The sequence below is a fragment of the Manis pentadactyla genome, chromosome 5 (genome assembly GCF_030020395.1).
Source record: "Manis pentadactyla isolate mManPen7 chromosome 5, mManPen7.hap1, whole genome shotgun sequence".
Classification (NCBI taxonomy): domain Eukaryota; kingdom Metazoa; phylum Chordata; class Mammalia; order Pholidota; family Manidae; genus Manis; species Manis pentadactyla.
In genome coordinates this window covers 154,678,050-154,701,297 of record NC_080023.1, presented here as the reverse complement: position 1 = coordinate 154,701,297, position 23,248 = coordinate 154,678,050, and the positions used below count along the sequence as shown (strand labels likewise).

General features: G+C 39.3%; 1 protein-coding gene across 3 annotated transcripts in view; it reads right to left on the bottom strand.

Annotated features, from left to right (window-relative positions):
• Window positions 1-22,835, bottom strand: part of CBFA2T2 (CBFA2/RUNX1 partner transcriptional co-repressor 2) — a 179,465-nt gene extending 156,630 nt beyond the window's left edge. For all 3 annotated transcript variants that reach the window (XR_008997934.1, XM_036902540.2, XM_036902541.2), the window contains exon 1: window positions 22,616-22,835. Coding sequence is in view for 2 of the 3 variants with exons in the window: in XM_036902540.2 (XP_036758435.1) it covers window positions 22,616-22,649 (34 nt within the window). In the remaining variant the exon portion in view is untranslated. The remainder of the gene's footprint in view (window positions 1-22,615) is intronic.
• Between the last annotated feature and the right edge of the window lie 413 nt (window positions 22,836-23,248).

Sequence of the window (23,248 nt, the reverse complement as noted above, 5' to 3'; positions counted from 1 at the left end):
GTCTGCATGCAGCAAGCTGGTATCTGCCTCTGGGGCCTCTCTGCCCCCCACAGCCGTCTCGGTCTCTGTCCTTGGTGCTGCCACCACTCCAGTCTCTGCTCTCCTGCAGCCATGCCACCATGTCGCCCAGAGCACCAGGCAGAGCTCTTTATATGGAGTCAATAACAAGGTATTGCCCACATGTGTGTAGTGAGCTAGCCAGCCAGGGCCAGATGAGAATCCTCGCTACAGGAACCTTCACTTTATCCACACAGGCCCTGATACTGAGGAGGTATTTTCTCATCTATGAGATAATTCGGGATAAGGGTCACAAATGCTCCCTAGACTCTCTTCCAAAAATCTGTAACTCGATAGTCTGTATTTCCCTTCTATTCTTCAGTGTATGGGATCTATAACCTTTATTTTGCTCTATTTTTCCTAATGAAAGCCCTCTTTGCTTATTTTCCAGTTCTCCAGAAAGAGCCTGTCATAAACTGTATAGATAATATGTATGTGTGTGTATATATATAAAACTATACTTAACTATCCTGGAGATATCCTCAAGTAGCTAAAAACAAAAATCAACACACAAGTTTAAACAAAAAAGCCTTTAACTTATCTTAGTGTCAATCCAACAAAAACATAAGCAGCCAAATGTGCTTTGTTTGTTGTTCACTTCTGTCGTCATCCTGACCAGAGTCAACACCCATGCACTGGTAAAAGCTGTGATTAGGTGTATGTGACTGGAGAGGCTGTAGCTGGAAGAAAAGCAATCAATTATCTCTTCTCCTAAGTCTCACCAGCTGTGCTTGCCTGATGACACAGAATCTGTCCACCTGCTCCCACAGATGGTACAGCTGTGGTTAAAGTAAAACACCTGGTTCTGCACATCCATTCCATGCAGTTTGCTAGAACAATGTTAGCTGCAGATTGAGGCAAGCCCAGATCAGCATTTTCATTTTATTTCCCAGATTAAGTCTAACATCATTTTTAACTAAAGGACAATGCTAAAATGTGTCTTTCACCTTCGAAACACAAATACAACAAAAATAAATTACCATATTGTCAAAGATGTGTTATAAAGTGTGACAATACTAGATTACAAACTTGGTTGTCAAAAACCACTTGCCAAACTACTTAATTTAGAGCTTCTATAAGAAGATAATCCTAGTAAAACAAGCTCTAATAAGCCTCAGCAATCAGTGTTTTATATTAAGAATGGTAGTGTCAATACTATTAAATCTGCTTAATGAATGGATAATGCTAAACAGCAAGTGAAAAATGAGAATTTCTTCCTAGTTTTATATTTAAGAAACTTTATAACTGAGTATGGAGAAAGTGAAGGTTTGTATGGTGGGATTCTCACCTGGCCCCGGTCGGCTTCCTCACTACACATGTGTGGGCAATACATTGTTATTAATACTATTTAAAGAGCTCTGCCCAGTGTTCTGGAATACTGCACAGCTGCACAGCTGCACAGCTGCAGGAGAGCAGAGACTGGAGTGGTGGCAGCACCGAGGACAGAGACTAAGACAGATGTGGGGTGGAAAGGCCCAGAGACAGAGACCGGCTTGCTGCATGCAGACTTGCTCTGAGTGGATGAGATTCTAGTGATTGACCTGCCACCATGGGAATAAAATTGGGTATAAACTCTTTCACCCCAAGAACATTCCACTGTCATTTTTCCCAGTCTCACTGAATACATAGTGAACTTGTCCGGGGCTGAACCCACTGGCAAGAGAAACCTCCCCACGGGACCTTAAATTAAACTCTACTTAAACCCTCAAAGGAATATTCTCCCTTTCAAGTAAGATTCATCAATATTGGTAAAACAGCAATTACTTTCTGAGCAAATAAATAAACATTTATGAAGTGATAAATTATTTTATGCCATAGGCATGTGTTAATTTGAATGTTGCAAAGAGTAATATTTCAATGGCTTATGGAGAAAATGGTGTGAAATACTGGAAATTAGAGATGTCCCAGGAATATAGTAAGCTACAGATATGAGAACTTGGTTACAAAAGATAACATAGCATTATCTGGTATATAAATTATCAGAAAGGACCTATTTTCATTTCCAGCACTGTTCAATCTAGTTACAGGTTCACTAATTTACTTTTCTACTCTCAGACAGATGGAGAAAGATCACCTCCTACAACCACAGGTAATAGGTGCAATCTGTTAAGAGTCAACTGCTCCAAAATGAATGATCCTGCACTTTCTGAGAAAGGGAAAAGGTCTTGAATGATGGATGCTTAGCAGCCTCATAAAGCAGTCAATCATACATCTGCCTTTTTTTACAGAGCATTTGGAAAGTTCTCTGAAATGAAAGGTGTGATCACTGTAAAGCCATCTCACTACTAACATTGAACAGATAAATACTGAATGTTGCTGCCGTTCATAAAATCTGTTCCAAGGTACTTATAACAGAAGAAATAAATGTCTTTCATCTTGTTTAAAGCAAAGATCTGACAGAACAGCTCTGTGGACTCCCATCCAACCAGAAATTATAAAGATTGCAAAACACAGCATAATTCCATTTATAAAAAACACTATATATTTGTGTATTACAGATGTGTATAAACATATTCATATGCACATTGTTGGTAATGAGGTGAAAGAAAATTTTTACTTTTTACTATATTTGCTACAAAATTTTTAAAGAATGTCTTCTATTACTTTTGCAAAATATTTCTCAATAACTATAGTGCAAAAGCAGAATCCTATATAATAAATTGTTGCTCATTCAGCATAGCTGAGAAATAGAACATGGTACTAGAGTTAATAGTTTATATAGTGCTATAGTGTGTGTGGAGTCACGGGGAAGACAGCACAAATAGGAACTCTAAGGCTTCTTACTACACTGATGGACAGTGACTGCAATGAGGTATGGGGGGGACTTGATAATAAGGGTGAATATATGTCATTTATGAATATATTCTCCCATACTGTAGGATGCCTTTTTGTTCTACTGATGGTGTCCTTTGCTGTACAGAAGCTTTTCAGTTTGATATAGTCCCACTTGTTCATTTTTGCTTTTGTTTCCCTTGCCTGTGGAGGTATGTTCATGAAGAAGTCATTCATGTTTATATTCAAGAGAGTTTTGCCTATGTTTTCTTCTAAGAGTTTTATGGTTTCATGACTTACATTCCAGTCTTTGATCCATTTTGAGTTTACTTTTGTGTATGGAGTTAGACAGTAACCCAGTTTCATTCTCTTTCTTGTAGCTGTCCAGTTTTGCCAACACCAGCTGTTGAAGAGGCTGTCACTTCCCTATGGTATATCCATAGCTCCTTTATCATATATTAATTGACCATACATGCTTGGGTTAATGTCTGGACTCTCTATGCTCTTCCACTGGTCTGCGGGTCTGTTCTTGTGCCCGTACCAAATTGTTTTGATTACTGTGGCTTTGTAATAGAGCTTGAAGTTGGGAAGCATGATCCCCCCTGCTTTATTCTTCCTTCTCACAAGTGCTTTGGCTATTCAGGGTCTTTTGTGGTTCCATATGAATTTTAGAACTATTTGTTGCAGTTCGTTGAAGAATGCTGTTGGTATTTTGATAGGGATTGTATTGAATCTATAGATTGCTTTAGGCAGGATGGCCATTTTGACAATATTAACTCTTCCTACCCAAGAGCATAGGATGAATTTCCATTTATTAGTGTCCTCTTTAATTTCTCTTAGGAGCGTCTTGTAGTTTTCAGGGTATAGGTTTTTCATTTCCTTGATTAGGTTTAACTGTGGCATATTTTTATAGTGTAATTATTTAAAGCAATGAGAATGAAGTACTGACACAAGAATACATGTCAATATTATCACATACAAGAAAACATATTTAGAAACTTTTTATACACAACATTCATTTTTTTAAAAGGTAAAATTATAATGATTGGTGACATTATGTCAGGATTTTGGTTCCCCTGGGGGAGAAGGAAGGACAGCAGCTGGCAGGTGAAGTGGGCTTCTGAAGCAGTTGTTCTATTTCTGAATCTGCATAACAGTTACATAAGTATGATCACTTTGTGAAAATTCAAAAGCTGTACATTTATGATTTATACATTTTCTCTTTAGTAAAAACTTTACACAAAGAGAGTAAAATTACAGTAAAACAGAAACATTGTCAAGCTATCTTCCAAACAGCTAGTATAGCTAACATTTCATTTATCTTTTAAACATCCTTCTATTAAACAGCCACAAGCAAAAATTTTCATTTAAAATATAATTTAATCAAAATAGAAATACCTTTTGACCCAGGAATCCCACTTCTAGGAATTTACCCTAAGAATGCAGCAGCACAATTTGAAAAAGACAGATGCACCCTTATATTTATCACAGCACTATTTACAATAGCCAAGAAATGGAAGCAACCTAAGTGTCCATCAGTAGATGAATGGATAAAGAAGAGGTGGTACATATACACAATGGAATATTATTCAGCCATAAGAAGAAGACAAATCCTACCATTTGCAACAATATGGATGGAGCTGGAGGGTATTATGCTCAGTGAAATAAGCCAGGCAGAGAAAGACAAGTACCAAGTGATTTCACTCATAAGTGGAGTATAAGAACAAAGAAAACACTGAAGGAACAAAACAGCAGCACAATCACAGAACCCAAGAATGGACTAAGAGTTACCAAAGGGAAAGGACTGGGGAGGATGGGTGGGAAGGGAGGGATAAGGTGGGGAAGAAAGGGGGCATTACAACTAGCATGTATAATGTGGGGAGAGGCACAGGGAGGGCAGTGTAACACAGAGAAGACAAGTACTGACTCTATGGCATCTTGCTACGCTGATGGACATGTAATGGGGTTGGTGGGGGGGACTTGGTAAAGGGGGGAGCCTAGTAAACATAATGTTCCTCATGTAATTGCAGATTAATGATACCAAAAAAAAAGATATAGCAGAAATCAGCAGTCTTTATGGGACAGCAAAGTTTCATCTAAGAACTCACTGAAAGCACTACTGGAAACTAAGGTGAGCACAGGAAAGAGAAGACAGAAATTGATTCAAACGAGGGCTCTTAATGGAGAAAGCAGGTAAAGAATCCCCTGGGAGGCTATTTCAAAAACATTCTCCCCCAGGATGTACAATAATATGGGTGTCACACTGATATTCTAGTAACTCCCTGAGGTAATTCTAATCTCATACTACCGAACCACACACCCAGACTTTCACCTCAAAGGAAAACCAGTTCTCTCACCTCAAAGGAAAACCAGTTTTCCAATTGTCTAGAACCAGAAGTTTTAAACAATGGAAAGCTTTCACAGAGATTGTATATAGAGGACCAGTTTAATGAAACAATCAGCTACACTGTTGTACATTTTTTATTTCCTATTTTTCAAAACTTGGAATAAATAAAAAATAGTGAGAAAGGTTTACCACTGTCTATAGAATTCCTGAAATTTTGAGCCATAATATTCTACTTCGTTAACTTGATTCTGAGTTAAGCCTCGCACTACAACACTCTAAGTCCTAATGAGTCGGTCAGACCTTAGTGTTTCATGTTAATGGTGATCCACTAGCAGTACTACATGCAATATAGACATCTACACAAGAGCAACTCTCCCAAACACGGTTTTACAGCTGATAATACAAGTTTATGGTACCAGGCAAAATGTCACCATTGGTGTCAATACAATAGGTGGCTCCCTAACCTAGGGACAAATTCTTTGGACTAACTTTTAAAGTTTTCCACACCTCTGCCTCAACTTACCTTTTATACCCATTTTACTAAGTATGTTCTGCACCTTCCAAGCCTTGAGGCCTTAGCTTATTCTAAGAGTTGGCAACAAGGTCATCTTCTCATCCCAACCCCCTGCAAGCCCTGCTCATGCATGGTCTGTTTCCATAAGGGCTGTGGGCTAAGTTTTTACATTTTTAAAGAGACATAAAAAAGGAAAATACATGACAGAGATCACATGTGTTCCACAGAACCTAAAACATTTACTATTATGTCCTTTATAGGAAAAGTTCACCTATTCCTGGCTTATTCTCTCAGGAACTGGAATGATTTCCTTTATCCCACTTCTCCCTGTCTACCAACCCAAAATCTACCCATCCATCAAAATACATCTGACTATCCAGTGAAGCTTTCTTGCTACTGTCAATGAGACATGCTCTCCCTTTTTAAATTAATCTCCCCTATCTCCCTTAGCACACCGTAAACCTTTTAGACTCACAAGGAACAGCCTCCAAACCCGTAACTGAGACGCATGGTCTGACAAGAAGTCTACTGCATTAACCTAAATTATGTTAGTGCTTTCTGTCTTGCCCCTTCCCATCCATCTTCATAGGGCCACCAGAGCACTCTATTTAGAACACGATCTTAACTATGTCAATCCCTCACTATTTCTATTGCTCCCCATTAGCTACAGAATAAAATCGAAGCATAAAAACCTGGCCCCTGCCTGCTTCTCTAGTCTCACCTCCTACCATTCTTCACCTATTACTTTATACTCCAAATATATTAACTACTTTTAGTCCTCCGCAAACCTGGTCCAGTCAAATTCCCCATTTCCTACCCCTTCTTTACTTGGGTCACAAGCTTTGCTGTTAGGAGTATAAAAATTGATATACCATCTCTATAGAAAAATTTGGTAACATCATTGTATATGCCTTGCCCCAGCAATTCTACTTCTAGGAATTTATCCTACAGATTTATGAAATGACATTTTTTACAAAGTTATGCAGCACTGTTTGTAACAACAAAAGAGTGGTATATATAAATGTCCATTGGTAGTAGGCTATAGGAAAAAAAAAGTACTGTGCACCCATACAATGAAATAAAATACAAAATGAGGAAGTTCTTTTATGTATGATAGATATTATATGGATTACAGGAATCTGAAAGGATACAGAACGAATGGTCATGCTAGCTGCCTCCAAGGAAAGGAAGAGGGGCTGGAATACAGAGATGAGGGAGACTGTTCACTAAATACTCCACCTTTTTTTTTTTATTTTGGTATCATTAATTTACAATTACATGAAGAACATGTTTACTAGGCTCCCCACTTCATCAAGTCCCCCCCACAAACCCCATTACAGTCACTGTCCATCAGCGTAGTAAGATGCTGTAGAATCACTACTTGTCTTCTCTGTGTTGTACAGCCCTCCCCATGCCCCCCCACTACACATGCTTATAGTAATGCCCCCTTTCTTTTTCCCTGCCCTTATCCCTCCCTCCCCACCCATCCTACCCAGTCCCTTTCCCTTTGGTAACTGTTAGTCCATTCTTGGGTTCTGTGAGTCTGCTGATGTTTTGTTCCTTCAGTTTTTCTTTATTCTTATACTCAGCATATGAGTAAAATCATTTGGTACTTGTCTTTCTCTGCCTGGCTTATTTCACTGAGCATAATACCCTCTAGCTCCATCCATATTGTTGCAAATGGTAGGATTTGTCTTCTTCTTATGGCTGAATAATATTCCATTGTGTATATGTACCACACATCTTCTTTATCCACTCATCTACTGGTGGATGCTTAGGTTGTTTCCATATCTTGGCTATTGTAAATAGTGCTGCGATAAACATAGGGGTGCATCTATCTTTTTCAAACTGGGCTGCTGCATTCTTAGGGTAAATTCCTAGGAGTTGAATTCCTGGGTCAAATGGTATTTCTATTTTGAGCATTTTGAGGAATCCCCATACTGCTTTCCACAATGGTTGAACTAATTTACATTCCCACCAGCAATGTAGAGGGTTCCCCTTTCTCCACAACCTCGCCAACATTTGTTGTTGTTTGTCTTTTGGATGGTGGTGATCCATACTGGGGTGAGGTGATATCTCACTGTAGTTTCAATTTGCATTTCTCTGATGATTAGCGATCTGGAGCATCTTTTCATGTGTCTGTTGGCCGTCTGAATTTCTTCTTTAGAGAACTGTCTGTTCAGCTCCTCTGCCCATTTTTTAATTGGCTTATTTGCTTTTTGTTTGTTGAGGTGTGTGAGCTCTTTATATATTCTGGATGTCAGCCCTTTATCAGATCTGTCATTTATGAATATATTCTCCCATACTGTAGGACACCCTTTTGTTCTATTGATGGTGTCCTTTGCTGTACAGAAGCTTTTCAGCTCAATATAGTCCCACTTGTTCATTTTTGCTTTTGTTTCCCTTGCCTGGGGAGATATGTTCATGAAGAAGTTGCTCATGCTTATGTCTAAGAGATTTTTGCCTATGTTTTCTTTCTAAGAGTTTCATGGTTTCATGACTTATATGCAAGTCTTTGATCCATTTCGAATTTACTTTTGTGCATGGGATTAGACAGTGATCCAGTTTCATTCTCTTACATGTAGCTGTCCAGTTTTGTCAGTACCATCTGTTGAAGAGACTGTCATTTCCCCATTGTATGTCCATGGCTCCTTTATTGAATATTAATTGACCATATATGTTTGGGTTAATGTTTGGAGTTCTTTGTACCTTTTGAAAGCTAGATTACATAAATACATTGCTGGTCCAAAAATTAATTTAATAAAAAATCTGTTGGATAGGAAAAACAGGTTTGGCTCAAGACAGGCAATCGTTTTCTCTAAGAAGCCTTTTTAAAACACATCTAACTGTAGATCAACTATAGTTCAATTTAAAAAAACAAACACATCCACACACACCAGGCCAGATGCCTATCCTTATCTTCATGCTGTTATCACTGCCTACCATTTGGTACCGAAAACTATCAATGTCTCTCTTCCTTAGTGGACTACATCTTAACTTTTCCAGGGCCTTAGAACTCTCCTGATATCTCCTGGCATCTGGTACTAGGGGCTCAATAAATGTTTGTGAAAGTATGTAAAAGTAAAGAGTATGTGAAATCAAGAGATCTTAGAAAATCAATGACATTTAGTCACTATAACAGCAGTTCATTATAGTCCACCTTCATGTATAACAAGGTGTTTGTCTTTCTGGAAAATATAAATATCAGACTCCTCATTTAATCATTAGAATAAATGATTTATTTAACTCAACTGCCAGAGTAAAGAGAATCAAGAGACTGAAACGGCAAGTGAACTGAAATAAAACTCAAAAATAGAACTCAAAAAAGGAGTCATTCGAGGAACAACCTAAGACAGACACAGTCGCAGGGGGGGCCATCAGGTGAGAAATTGGGGATCAACAGAGGTGAGGCTTAGAACCTCACCCCCCCTGTTTTGAGAGAAATCTTCTGCATCTGTGGATGTTTTGTTGCCCTTGTCTAGCTTGGATTAATACTTAGTCTATAGGCACAGACATGATCATCTACATTTGCCCTCTTACAGCACTAAATTATGTTTTCTACCTTTATCTTGCATCTACCTACCACTTCAGCATTTTATTAAACTAATAATAATAATAATAAGGGAGAAATGTGGGATTCACATATAAATCAAGTATAAAAATCAAATGAATAATCATATCTGACTTGATTGTTTATAGTTCATGATGCGTGATCAAAACCAAAGTTTCTGTGATATGACTGCCCTTGCACTGTTCACCATGTGAGAACTTATTCACTACATAAGAACTTGTTCACCATGTAAGAACTTGTTCGTTACGCTTCAGATGATAGGAGACTGTTGAGAATTAGGCTTGGGGTTTATTAATGATTGTGCATTGAGTCCCCTATACAAAATTTTATTGTTGTTAACAACCATTTGATCAATAAATATGAGAGATGCCCTCTCAAAAAAAAAAAGGAGTCATTCACATGAGTCAGGAAGTGATTTAGAATTTCAAATTACTATTTAATAACTACTGTTTTTACAGAAACTCTCATTTACCACATCATTCTTCAGAGTCCAACAGCCACAAAATTAGACTATCTAGAGACCTACAGAGAGTTCACAGCAAGCCAAGAGTTGATGTCTACTGGCAGGTAGGTGCTCAGTGGCTCGGAGGTATGTATTAGCATTCTATTCCCTCCCTGAGAAATTCCCTGCCTCCAATGACTGAACCAGAATCTCTCCTTCATTATTTCCCAATGTAACTCTCCCCAACAGTATCCATTATGAGGGAAAAGATCACTGTCTAAACTTAGTAAAAACCCAGTTGTCAAGGCTTTCATTACAATCAACAAAGTGTTAGGACACAGGAGTAAATGAGGAAAGGATAAGCTGGAAGATCTTTGAAGACAGGGACTGAATCTTACCCACCTTGGCAGTCTCATGAAACTTGACACAGTCCCTGCACTTATCTGACAGCACCTCAGTATGGTTGTTAAATGAATGGCTTCACTGAGGAAGAGACTAGGAAGTTGATTCTTACCGTATTTATGTTGTTTAAAAATTTTTAATATATTCATGTACTACTTGCATAAAACAAAGTATGAGAAAAGGGGACACTGTGTCTCTGCGTATACTATAGTGATACTGATCATTTTACTGTTCAGTTCCTATATCAAGTTGCTTTTCCCCTGTATCTATAAACAATTTTTTTCTGCAAAACTGTTCCTATAAACAACTATGGAAACCACTAAAAAAAGAAGACTATTACAGAAGCACTCATGTAACAAGTAGTGTTCAAAACATGCTTTTACAATCCTTCAATTGATTCTCACCTTGTCAGGTGGTTATCTTATCAGGTAGACAGAGAAGGTACAGCTCTTCCCATTTCACAGATGAAATAAATTTAAAATCCAAATATGAACTGTCGAAGACTTCACTGCTTGTGAGCTGGAGGTAAAAGGAAGCATGGGATGATACCCATGTCTTCACTTACTGTACTTCTAACTAAAGAGAAACAGAATGTTCCCTCACAGCTCCAGCTCCCATAAGTCCATACCCCTGCATACAGGCAGTGCAACAGTGAGCTAATCACCTAACTTCTGAACCAAACCCCTTATACAAAATAAGATGAGGATATTATTACCTCATTTGGACTACTGCAAAATTCAGGTAATTGTGAAAATTGTTCTGATGGATAAATGATGGCTGCTGTTATTTCTGTTAATGACCAACTAATTCTAAAACAAAACAAAACACCCAACAAGCAAATGGAACTCTCATACGTTACTGGTAGAAATGCAAAATGGCATGATGCAGCCATTTTGGAAAAAACTTTGGTGTTTTTTTGTTTTTTTTTTTTTTTTAGGAGAGCAAGGTACATTTAGAGATACAGTGAAAGGACAGAGCTCCCAGCTCACACCAGGAGGGGACAAGAGAGTCCCTAGTGGTGCATTGTCTAGGGGGTTTTATAGGCAACTGAGGATTTTTCGAGAACATGAAAAAAACTTAGGGGTGTGAACTTGTTAAGTGGTCTCTGAATATTTAGAATTACCTTAACACAAGCAACTTCCTCTGATGATTTCTCCCTGAGATACCAGCATCTTGGTCTGGGGGCATATGAAACTAGGCCACCTGCTCAGCCCAAGGTGGGCTGAGGTATTGTTTGCTAAAGAGTAAGTTAAGAATTTCTAACGTCTTAACTTCTTGGATATTAAAATGCAATCTTATCTTTAAGGTGAAATCCTTCCTGCCTTTTACTGTGTTGTTTATGCCTGGGCTTAACTTTGGTGGTTTCTTAAAAAGTTAAACATGAAATTACTACAGAACCCAGTAATCCCACTCCTGGGTATTTACCTAAGATAAGAAAAATATGTGTCCACAAAAGACCTTTACATAAATGTACAGAGCTTTATTCATAATCATAATCATTAAAATGGGACAACCCCAATGTCCACTAACTGGTGAACAGATTAAAAAAAAAAAAAACCATGACATCTATACAGTGGAATGCTGCTCAGTAATAAAGAAGAACTACAGGTACATATAACATGGACGAATCTAAAGAGAATTACAATAGTGAAAGACACCAGACACAAAGGTTACATACTATATGGTTCCATTTATATAAGATTATGGAAAAGGCAAAACTAAAGACAAAAAATATATATATTAAGAGACAAAAATCAGTATAGTAATTGCCAGGCATGTAAGGTATTTTTGGGGATGATGGAAATAATCCAGGTATATCTTGATTGGTTTGGTGATTACAACTGCATATATTTGTCAAAATTCTTATATCTGTACCCTTAAAAAGAATAAACTTAACTGTATGTAAATTATATCTCAAAAAACCTAAGAAAAAGAAACTACCCCACATCTGGGAGGAAAAAAAGAATAATTGTGACAATATTTACAAGAAATAATTGTGACCATATTTACTCTCACTTAAGTTCAGGTTTGCTTAAAAGCAAGACATTTCAGCTACACCACCTAACAATTGCTGGGTTAAACCCTCTCTGTGGAGGTTTTCCCAGAGATGCCATGTTTTCAGAGAAACCATTCTCTATAATCAGTATTGGCGAAGTCTGCAGCTAACATCAAGAGGCACAGTGCTTTGCTTTTCCAAGAAACAAGTATTATTTTGACAGTGTTCATTCCTGTAGTTACCATTACTTGACTTTCATTCATCATCACCTACTTCCTTTCCCCATACTAACACCCCAAAAAGGGCAAACTACAGTTCTCACCTACAAATATTTGAAAAATGAGCACACCAGAAGTCCTTCTTTGAGTTGCAAAAGCACATCACTCAGTAGCAAATCATTGCATCTTTTTAACAAGAAAAAAAAAATTGAAATAACTTTTCACTATCTGCCAAAACCAACAAGACCGCAGCTGCAAATTACTAGGTCCATATGAAAATGTAAAACTACTTCACCTTGGGTAAGGAAGACACTCCATAGCTAGTCAATCAGATACCCTTAAAGATGACAGAAATACTAACATTCATTAAAAATTAAGAATTTCAAGTTATTCTGAAATTCTACCAAGAAAGTACCAAGAAAAAAAAAAAGAAACCATATAAAATGAGTATTTTTTCACCTACTTACTGAACAACAAATATGTTCCCAAGAGTACACATCAACTTTCTCTAGGTTGAATTGCATTTTAAATGACTTATGAGCTAAAAAAGTTCCAAAGTAACTTATGAACACAGTGTACTGACCCTCAGATGGAAGACCAAAAAAAACCTGTCTACAAATAAGTCTACCAACTGAACTCTAGTTGGTAGGTATTTCACAGTAACATGGGTTAGCAATTGTGGAGCTTTTCTGTATATTCTAGGAATTAGAAACAAGTAAATATATTGTGGATTATGTGAATCAGGCTTATAAACCCTTTAGTAAGAGAAGGGATTTACCAATACAGAAAGGAGAAATGCTAAATGAATTTTTGGTATTGGAAATATTAGAATGAACTCATAGTTTTTATTATATGTAGATAAAAACAGAAATAGTTAGGTATATATACATATGTATGTGTATATATACATTTATGTGTATGTATATACATACTTCCCTTGCTCAGTCCCTTAAGAGGATTCAGAGGCAATGATATCATATAGCAATGAGCATACACAGCACCCAGATCCTTATTTGTAAGTAACTTTTTCCACTTATAGGAATTAGGAGAAACATCTTGGAGATACAGCTGATTCCAAGACTCGGGTAGGAAAAGATAAGCCTGGAATATCTTTTTGTGCCAGTGGGTGAGGAAGTGCTTCAAGAATCTTAGAAACTTGTCAAAAGAACAGAAGAGCTAGCTTGAAGGAGTTTCCACTGGACAAATCTGGGATGTCAACACCATAATAATGCCAGCAACAGATCATAACCTACTGAATAAGAATCCATATTAATATATGTAAATAAGGGTAAAAAAATGCTCTGCAGTACAATAGCCAATAAGTGAAGAAGAACTGATAGAGTATCATAGCACAACTATCAGTAATAGCTGACTCAAGAAAACTTCATTAACAGATGGCAAAACTAGTAGCTAGTTTGGTGAAAGCAAGATATTTACATGGACTCAGTCTCTCCCCACAAGATTCTTACTAATTAAGAAGGAAAAAAGTATTAAATCTATAGTAGAGAAACTTGACAGGCATCGCCTTACACAAGTGACCAAAGTTAGCATTATCAGTCCTGGACACATGGACATCACATGCCTCCTGATTCACAGAGGACACAACATCACTTTGTGATATTCCTGCAAAAATGCATAATCTGAATCTACTCCTAAGGAAGACAAATTCAAACTGAGGCTCATTCTACAAAATGGCCTATATCATTCAAAAAAGCCAAGCTCATGAAAGATAAGACTGAGGATTCTTACAAACTGAAGGAAACTGGAGACAGGACAACTAAATACAATACATAATCTTGGTTTGGATCCTAGACTAGAAAGAAATGTTTTCTTCTAAAGAACATTATTGGAACAAATGGTCTCTAAAATGTTTTCCTCTAAAGAACATTATTGGAACAAATGGGCTCTAAAATGTTTTCCTCTAAAAAACATTATTGGAACAAACTTGCATAAGGTGTGTATATTAGATAACATTTTATCAAGGCTGTATTTCCTCATTTTGATAAGTATATTGTGGTTATTTATTGGAAATATATATTATTTAGGGTAAAGAGGTATCACATGTATAATTTACTCTAAAATAGTTCAGGAAAATAATATGCATATATATAGACAGAAAAAGAATATGGAAAATAAAGTAAAATGTTGACATCTGGGAAATCAAAGTGAATTGTCTACAGCAATTTTAATACTACTCTTGCAACTTTTTCTTGTTTGAAATTATGTCAAAATACAAAGTTTAAAAAAAAGAAAAAGGAATATTAAGTGTTTTTTATAATGCTGATCACTATCTTTAAATGTTTTTCTAAAACAGCTTATAGTATATCATGTGATATATTTAATAAGAGATGAGTATAGTTTAAACCACTTAGCCAGACCAACGCGCTGAAGGAAAATTAAGGGGGAGCTAATGAAAACAGGAGCTGAGCTGTAAGCAACTCTAAGCAGCTAGAGAATGAATTACAGAGGAACTAAGACCATCGGCACCTCTTCCCCTACTTCTCCCTCACTACTCAGAACTTCCTTCCCTTCATTCACCTCTACCTTTAATCTCAGCCATAAAGAGGACTTGCTTTCTGCCTGACTCCTCCTTGTAAGGTTGGATTGGCTCCACTTCTCTAGAGGGAAACAAAGTGACATTACCACTTTCTCAATATTAAGGGCAAAAATGCTCTGACACATTTTTGGTGGAAAAAAATGTCATAGTATTTTAGCTTTCATTAAGAGGGGAAGAGTATGAGTAGTGGTAAGGTGACAATAAACCAGCTAAAAACTACATAAACAAGATGAAACTATGGTTAGTGCAGCTCTAGGAATGTAAGAAAAACTGAATAAATCTGTGCTGTTTGAATGTCTGTTCTTACATGGCTTCAAAAAATTAAAAGCAGGCAGGACCTCTTCATGGTGATGGCTAAGTTAACAAAAGAATAAGGAAAACATTTGTGAGAGGAAAAGGTCAAAATAGTGTGTTAAGGGAGCTGTGCTCTGCCTAGTATTATTAACATTTCACTTGAGCTGCTGAAGAGGTCAGATTACATATTTGTCACCATCAGCTAATTTAATTGAAAGGTCTAGCCAACTCCAAAGCTATAAATTCAGACAGAAGGGTACCTAGCTCTGGGTTATTCGAATTTTACTTTGATTTCTGCATTTAATTACAGCAATACAAAACAGAGGGGTAGAATCAGATTTTAAAGAGCCATATTCCGAAGTAGAGGTTCACTATATAGTCCATATACTGTATTTGATGATCTGCATTTGACAGCTCCTCACAGGGCCATGCAAATTAGTATGGACATTTCTTGGGCTTTTGATGTTCACTGCCATCATCTGCTTCACTGCTAAAATCAGGAAACATATGGGATGAATTGGTAAAGGCTGCTGAGAGTTTCTGTTGGCTTTTTTTAAAATTCATCTCCAAGGCTAATTCAAGATACCTCTGAACAAGACAGTGGTCTTTATATCTTATCCTAATTCCTAGGACATTTTTTAATAAGAAAAGATGTTAGGGAAAGAAGTTACTGAAGAAAGATGATGAGAAATCAACTATCTTCAGGGAGTTCTGGGATTCTCTGGAACATGTCTGAAAACCTCTAGTCTAGATAGTAAATAGAAGCCATATTATAAAGTAAAAAATAGGGGTTGTTGGACTCAGATCTCAATGTATAATGAATAAACTCATAATGAGGATCAAACTAAGTTTGACTAGTGCATCTGTTACTAATTAACTCTGTGACCTTGGACAGTTTATTTAACTTCTCTGGGCTTTATTTCCTCATCTGTAAAATGGATACTAACTCCCTCCCAAGGTTTTTCTAAGAATTACATGAGATGACAACCGTGAAAAGTACCCAGCAGGAAATCTAGCAGGCTTTTTTTTTTTTAAGGAATTCAACTGGACTTAAAAATCAGATTCAGATGACCTATCTGCAATGGACTCATTTTGTAAGTTTAACTTATGATACCCCCAGCACCTGTAATTTCAGACAGTCTCAAGGCCTTCAAGGGGCCAGAGATGGAAACCAGACACAGAGGCAAAAAGTTACTTAACCAGCAATAATAAAACCCAGAGACAGGCTCTGTCACATGTACATACAATGTACATACAATTGTGACTTCAATGGGGCATGGGGGGGACTTGATAGTATGCTCATACTGCACATGGGCCAGTAGATACAGCGCTAAGTGAAGCCCCTCTTCTTGGTAATCTTACCAAAGCAGAAACAACTAGGGGAGAGATTCTCCCTCATTAGCTTTCAAACTTTCAGGGATTTGAAGTAAATCTTTACAATTGAGTGACTTCGTTCTATAATATGAGGTTCAAAACAATAGTCTAAAACTAACAAATGAGGATAAAACTGGCAGGTGATTTATTCTTACCCTGTAAGAGGTATTAACTTAGTCAATTAACTCAACTTGATTTTAGTGCTGCATTTATTTATTGAACATTGTCATTTAAATTATCCTTCCTGTCTAAAAGCATTCATTAAATTCAAATAACTGATCGTGACTTCATTCAATGGGGTATGGGATGGATGTAGTATGGGTGAATGTAGTAACCACAATGTTTTTCATGTGAAACCTTCATAAGAGGGTATAATAATGATACCTTAATTTAAAAAAATCACCATGAAAAAAAAATTCAAATAACTAATCATAAAGTCTAGATTTGCATACCCTACACAACAGTCTTAATCCTCAAGAACAAGCTTAAAATCAATCTTTCTGCTTATTTTTAGAATCTACCTGTATGTAGGAAAGCCAACAGGTTCCAAACCAGAATAAATGTATTCAAAAGTCAAAGATGAAGACAAAAGTCATTACAAGTATCCAAGATATGATTCAATTTACTAAGTCCCAACTCTCAAAATAACCAAAGTCAACACCCTCAAAACTGAATCAAAAGATAACTTTATTCCTAGTAGGAAAACTTATACGCAATTCTATGCAAGGACTCTCAGAAATATCAATTCTAAATTAACATGCAGATTGCTGGTGATTAAGTAATTAATTAGGTTTTGTAGCAGTATCAGTATTACTCTTAAAGCCTTCGCTCACTTCACTCAACACTGCCATGAGGTAGAGGTGAGGTGCATGGAACATGAGGTTAACAAAGGCTCTGAACATCCTCCTCCAAAAAGGGAAAAACAACCAGGAAATGTTCCATAGAACAGTAATGTTTAGAGACCTCTAAGCACTGTTTCCTTTCCCTTATAAATGCTGTATTTTGATAATTTATATGACCTTTCGAATTATAGGAACTTCACAGTGAAGAATATAGGAACAAAGGGTTGAATTTTCCCATTCACTGATGGCCAACACATTTTAAGTAAGAGTTACCTTAATGTTAAGAGCTTAGGCTCTCAGAAAGATCTAGTTTTTAATCTGGGCTTGGTTATTTATTAACTCTATAACACCTGAGTCAATTTCCTAATTTTTAAAATGAGGATATATATCCCTACCTAAAAAAATGGAAGAAAGGCAAAAGGTATGTTTGGCATGATATCTGGCCCAAAATATACATTCAATATTAGTCATTATCACTTGGCAGGAATTATCCCCATTTACAGGCTGAACAAACAAAAACTGAGTTTCAGAGGTTGAGTAACTTCCCAGTAGACTGGGCATCAAACCCAAGTCTGCCTCCAAATTCTGCTTTTCCATTGTAACAAAGCACCTGCTTCATGTATTATCTCTGTCTTTTAAACAGGCTACAACTGCAATTTAACTTGTCTTGATTGTGTGGGCACAGATTATGTGCTTTTAATCTTATTACATTTTTTTCTTATCCAATAGTTTGGGGTGGAGGAAATGCCTAAATACATCAATGTGGCATAGTAACTAAGGACCACAGGAGAGAATGAGAGACCTGTCCCCTCATTGTCAGTATGCTTATCTGGGGTAAGCATACTCCTCTCCATCTGGTTTCTTGCTTTTAAATTTGCCATGAGCTGGGCTCAAACAAGCCTCTTTATTTGAAGAATATGCAGAATATAAGTGAGCTTTGAGTTAAAGTCTGAGGAGTTATCCTAATATTAACAAGGTATACAAGCTTCAGTCATAGTCATGGTCCCAGCAAAAGCACTCTGGGAAAGGATAATTCAAGGAGGGTCTGATAAGGGGGTTATTGAGAAAGGTGTGGGCAGGGCATAAGATAATCACAAGGGATAGTTAAGTAGTGCCCTGGGACTAGTGAGAGCACCTCCAAGCCCAAGCAACAAAGAAAATTAAAAATTTCCAAACCTAAAGGAACATGTCTTATAGAGAGAACCACCTTTAGAGGCACAGCAATCTTCAATCAAGGGACACAGCCAGCCAGAGGCAACACCCATGGCAAGGGAGCAGGGAAATTAAATTCTGTAAGGTCAGATGGGGAGGAAGCCTGTTGATGTAATCCATGTAGGTAAGTCAGCCTCCCAAGATAGAGAATAGGGTGGGAAGGGAAAGGATGGAGGGCGGACCCAGAGGAGCAAATGGAAGGTACCTAATTCACCCTCAGAGTAGTCATTTTGGGGCACTTTTACACCTCTTCTTTCATTCTAATGCTAAGTGCCAGATAAGGAAAGAGTCACTGAACATGACTATCTCACACCTGTGAATAGTTAATGCCCAGGACCTACCATAAAATAATTATAAGCAAATTTCTGACTAGTAATTATGGTCATTTACAATTCCACTTTGTGGATAAAATGAGAGTTCCTGTGACCAGGATTCTCACCTGGCCCTGGTTGACTAGCTCACTGCACACTTGTGGGCAATACATGGCTGCTGACTCTATATAAAGAGCTCCTCCCAGTGCTCTGGGCACAACACGGTGGCAGGGCTGCAAGGCTGCAGGAAGAGCAGAGCAAAGGCTGGAGTGGTGGCAGTGCCGAGGACAGAAGTCCGGAGGACAGCTGTGCAGGACGACTGTGCAGAGAGGCCCAGAGGATGGCTGTGTGGGACAGCTGTGCAGCAGAGAGGCCCAGAGGATGGCTGTGCGGACAGACGGGCCCAGAGAAGGGCTGTGCAGACAGAGGGGGCCAGAGGCAGAGACCAGTTTCCTGCATGCAGACTCGCTCTGAGTGAATGGGATTCTAGTCACTGACCTGCCACCTGGGAATAAAGTTGGGTATAACCCTTTCATCCCAAGAACGTTTTACTGTCATTTTCTTTGGTCACATTGAATCCATAGCAAACTTGACAGGGGCTGAAACCTACTGGCAAGACAACTTGTAACTGTTTAGAATTCTTTGAAGGTCCAATGATTTATACACGTTTCTCCACTCTAAAAGACTTACCACCTACCTTGCTGTGCAAAATAAAATCACAACACAGATACTACTGTAACCCTCAAGGAGCTTATATTTAGGAGGTTATATTCTTAGATAACTAAAAAGGCACAATGAGGTAAGTGCCACCAGAGAGGAAAGAGCTGTGGTGCTATGAAAGTTCTGGAAAAGGCTTCATTCATTGCCATCCAGCCCCTGCTAGGCACAACTCCAGCCAGAACTCACTATCATTCCATTAACAAGGTATACAAGCTTCAATCAGGTTCCCTGTAGGTTCAGATCTGGAGAACTACTCACCAAGCCCTCAACAGCCTCCAAGTTTCCACCCTAAAACCACAGCCAATACTCCTCCTGGAAAAAGTCCCTTTCCTTCTTAGGCCTAGTTCAAATGTCACCTCCTTACCTGAAGCTTTCCTGGACCCTCAAAGAATAGTTATGACTACTCTGCATCCCCAAAAGCCTCTGCTTTGCTACTTACAGCACTTTATCCATATGCATTTGCAGGGCCCTTATTAGACTGTGAGATCGTAAGTCATCTTTGTATCATCAGCCACAAACAGCACCCAAAACAGTGTGTCAAGTACAGTGTAAGTACTTGTCATACATTAACATATGCAGTTATCAACACATATCAATCATCACACGAAATGCAAATGAGGTAGGAACTCTCATTTCACTTTACAGATGAGAAGATGAAGTGCACAGAAAGGTTATGTGCACAGAAAGGTTATTCGCCCAAAGTCTCAGAGCTAGTAAGGACCAGACCCCAAGACTTCAACCTAGGCACAGCTCCAGACTGAATTTCAACAGACCTCAGAGGGTGAGGGGAAGAAGGTCCAACCAGGATGCATAGTTATTACCCACACACTAAGGTGTGGATAGACAACATTGGAACTTCTACTTATATTTACTTTAGTTCATCCTTTTGTAAAACGTCTGTTTTTGCATGTTATAAAATGTACATAATACAGGCTACAAGTCAACACTATAATTGCACTTTAAAACATTCAATTGTATGTCAACTACACTTCAATAAAAAATTTAATGACACTAAAGCAAACATTCACGTAACACAATGTATGTACTCAACCCCATTTACTGACAGAACACTAAAAACATTTGAGGCCACTGCTCTAGACTACTTCCCCCAAGGACTCTGAACTACATTCTCTCTCCGGCCAGCACTTCAGTTAAAAACATTAACCAATCAAGGTAAGCTTCTAGAGGCAAGAGTGGGCTTATTCATCTCTGTAAACCCTACATCAACACAGGGCCTGGTGCTTAGCAGATGGTCAGTGTTGAATCTAACTGTATCATGGGAACCTCACTAACAAAATCCTCTCAACATTTTAATGCAACTTACTATATGCTTCCAGATTAAAATGAAAAGTACACTGAGCACATTGCCTAGGAATGTAATAGAGAATTCTCTTAGGGACTAAAAAATTTTAAATAAATAAATAAAAGTTACATAACAGAACCCAAAATGTACTTTGAAGGTGTATTTTAAACTTAAAACTGCAAAAACAGACCTGGACATAAAAAACTTAAGGTCGGGTAAAGGGTCCTTCCATTTTACAGAGGTGGTGAATCCTTTGTCAGACCTGAAGGATCATCTCTGCCTCTCTTTAGTTTTTAAGATTCAAGGGGAATGGGTCAAACTATCAAAAGCAGCAACTGCATTCTTGACTGTGAACAGGCATTAGCTGGGTACATCTACTTTCCATTTCTCCAATTCAATTTAATGGGGGTCAAAACAAAGAAGAAAGGGCTGTTTAAAACCTCTTTCCTGTGTTGAAGAGCATAAGCTCTGAGGCTAGATCACACAGTTCCTTCTGTTTCCTCAGTTTCATCCTCTGCAAAATGGGCATACTCAAATACTTAACTCTTATTTACATTGTCACCAAGATAAAATGTGAAAAAAACATTCTCAACACAGACGTCTGTTATCTCCATTTACCATGTCTCTCTCCTCCCCTCAACCAAACTCAAAGCTTGGTCCATCCAGCTTATTGCTGTATTTCCAGGGCTGAGAATGGTATTTTTTACTTAATAGATTATTTAATAAATATTAAATGAATATAAATGCAAAATGCCTGCTGCTCAAAAAATGTTGCTATTATTGCTATTATAAAGAGAAATGATTAAAATTTTATTGTTGTTATTAAGAGACCCCACCCCTCCTCCAAGGATCTCACAATTCTAGGAGGAACACTAGATAAATGCTGGGATGGAGAAATGGAAGTTAAGAAAACAACTGGATGATAAAGGAGGTCTAACCGAAGACAAAATTAAAATCTTAAATACATAACCAGAGCCCAATTTCAGGCTTTCTTTTCCCAAGCGAGGTTCACCCTGGATGAGGTTTATTAACGATTACAAAAAAGATAGTTTTCATGCTTGTGTATGTGCCAGAATCTGTGCCAAGCATTCTATTGGCCTCACAAAACCCAAGAATCCTGGGGCGGGGGCTGGAGATGCTCTTCACACCCCCATTTTGCAGAAGGGGGAAACGAGGTTCGAAGACACCCAAGGTCACAGCCTGTCAGTGAGGGAACCGGGATATAAAGCCAGGCAGTCCGATCCCTGAGCCTGCACTCAACAGGCCCGCAAAGGGGCCGTCCTCTCCTCCTTCACCGTCCACCCACCACACACCCCTCGAAATTGGGCGTGTGTAGTATTTCCCCAAGAGCCGGACTTAGTGGCCCCAGCACCAGGAGACAAAATAATCTTTGTCCGCAGACAAGTCTGGCGGATGCCGGCCCGGCCTGTGCTCCGAGGCTGCGGGACCCAGGTTCGCTCACAGCGTGAGCCCCAAACCGTCCCGGCGCGCAGGAAGCGCTCGGGCGGCCTCTAAAGCCCCGAGGGCCCGGCCCGCCGCGTGACCTTGGATCGGCCGCCCGGCTTCGAGCCTCAGTTTCCCCAAGCCCAGCCTCGCGCCGGGGGCCTCTAGGGAGCTAGCGCCGGTGCAGACGCAGGCCCCTCACACGCCCCCCTCAGCCACCCGCCTTCCCGCCTCGCTTACGCTGGAAGGCGGCCGCTCCAGGGACGCCCACCATCGCCGAGCGCCACTGCCGAGGGCCTCCCACCTCCACCCGCGGCCCTGGCCCCTCGCAGGCGCCGCCGCGGGACCTGTAGCCGCCACGTTAGCCAGGCTCAGCGCCGCCGCCAACGAAGCTGCGGCCGCTACCACAGCCGCCGCCTCCGCCTCCGCCTCCAACGCAGCCGTTAGGCCGTGCGCTGCCCCGCCCCCAGATGGCCCCGCCCCGTCTGCCGGGCACGCCCCCGCTGCGCGCTCTCGCCCTCCAGACAAACGCACGCGGAAGCAGGGCTCCCCTAACCTGCCCCGCCCCTTCCGCGTGAACCTACCACCCTATCCAGGCGCATCCTGCATCTCAGGCCCGCCACTCTTGCGTCACGCGCTCCCTTCAGGCGCCAGGCCCACTCTTCTGGACCCGGGCTGGCAGCTGTGGCCAAGCTAGGGGCCCAGGCCTGGGACCGGGGCGGAATCCTAGGGTAGGTGACAAAGCCTGGGGGGAGGAGCTTTGGCGGAGGTGACAAAGCCTTACCTGGGTTCTCCAGGTTAAGGCCTGGGCGCCTTTGCAGCGGATAAGTCCCTTAACCTGTTTTGGACTTGCGTATTCCAAATGTCTGAAAT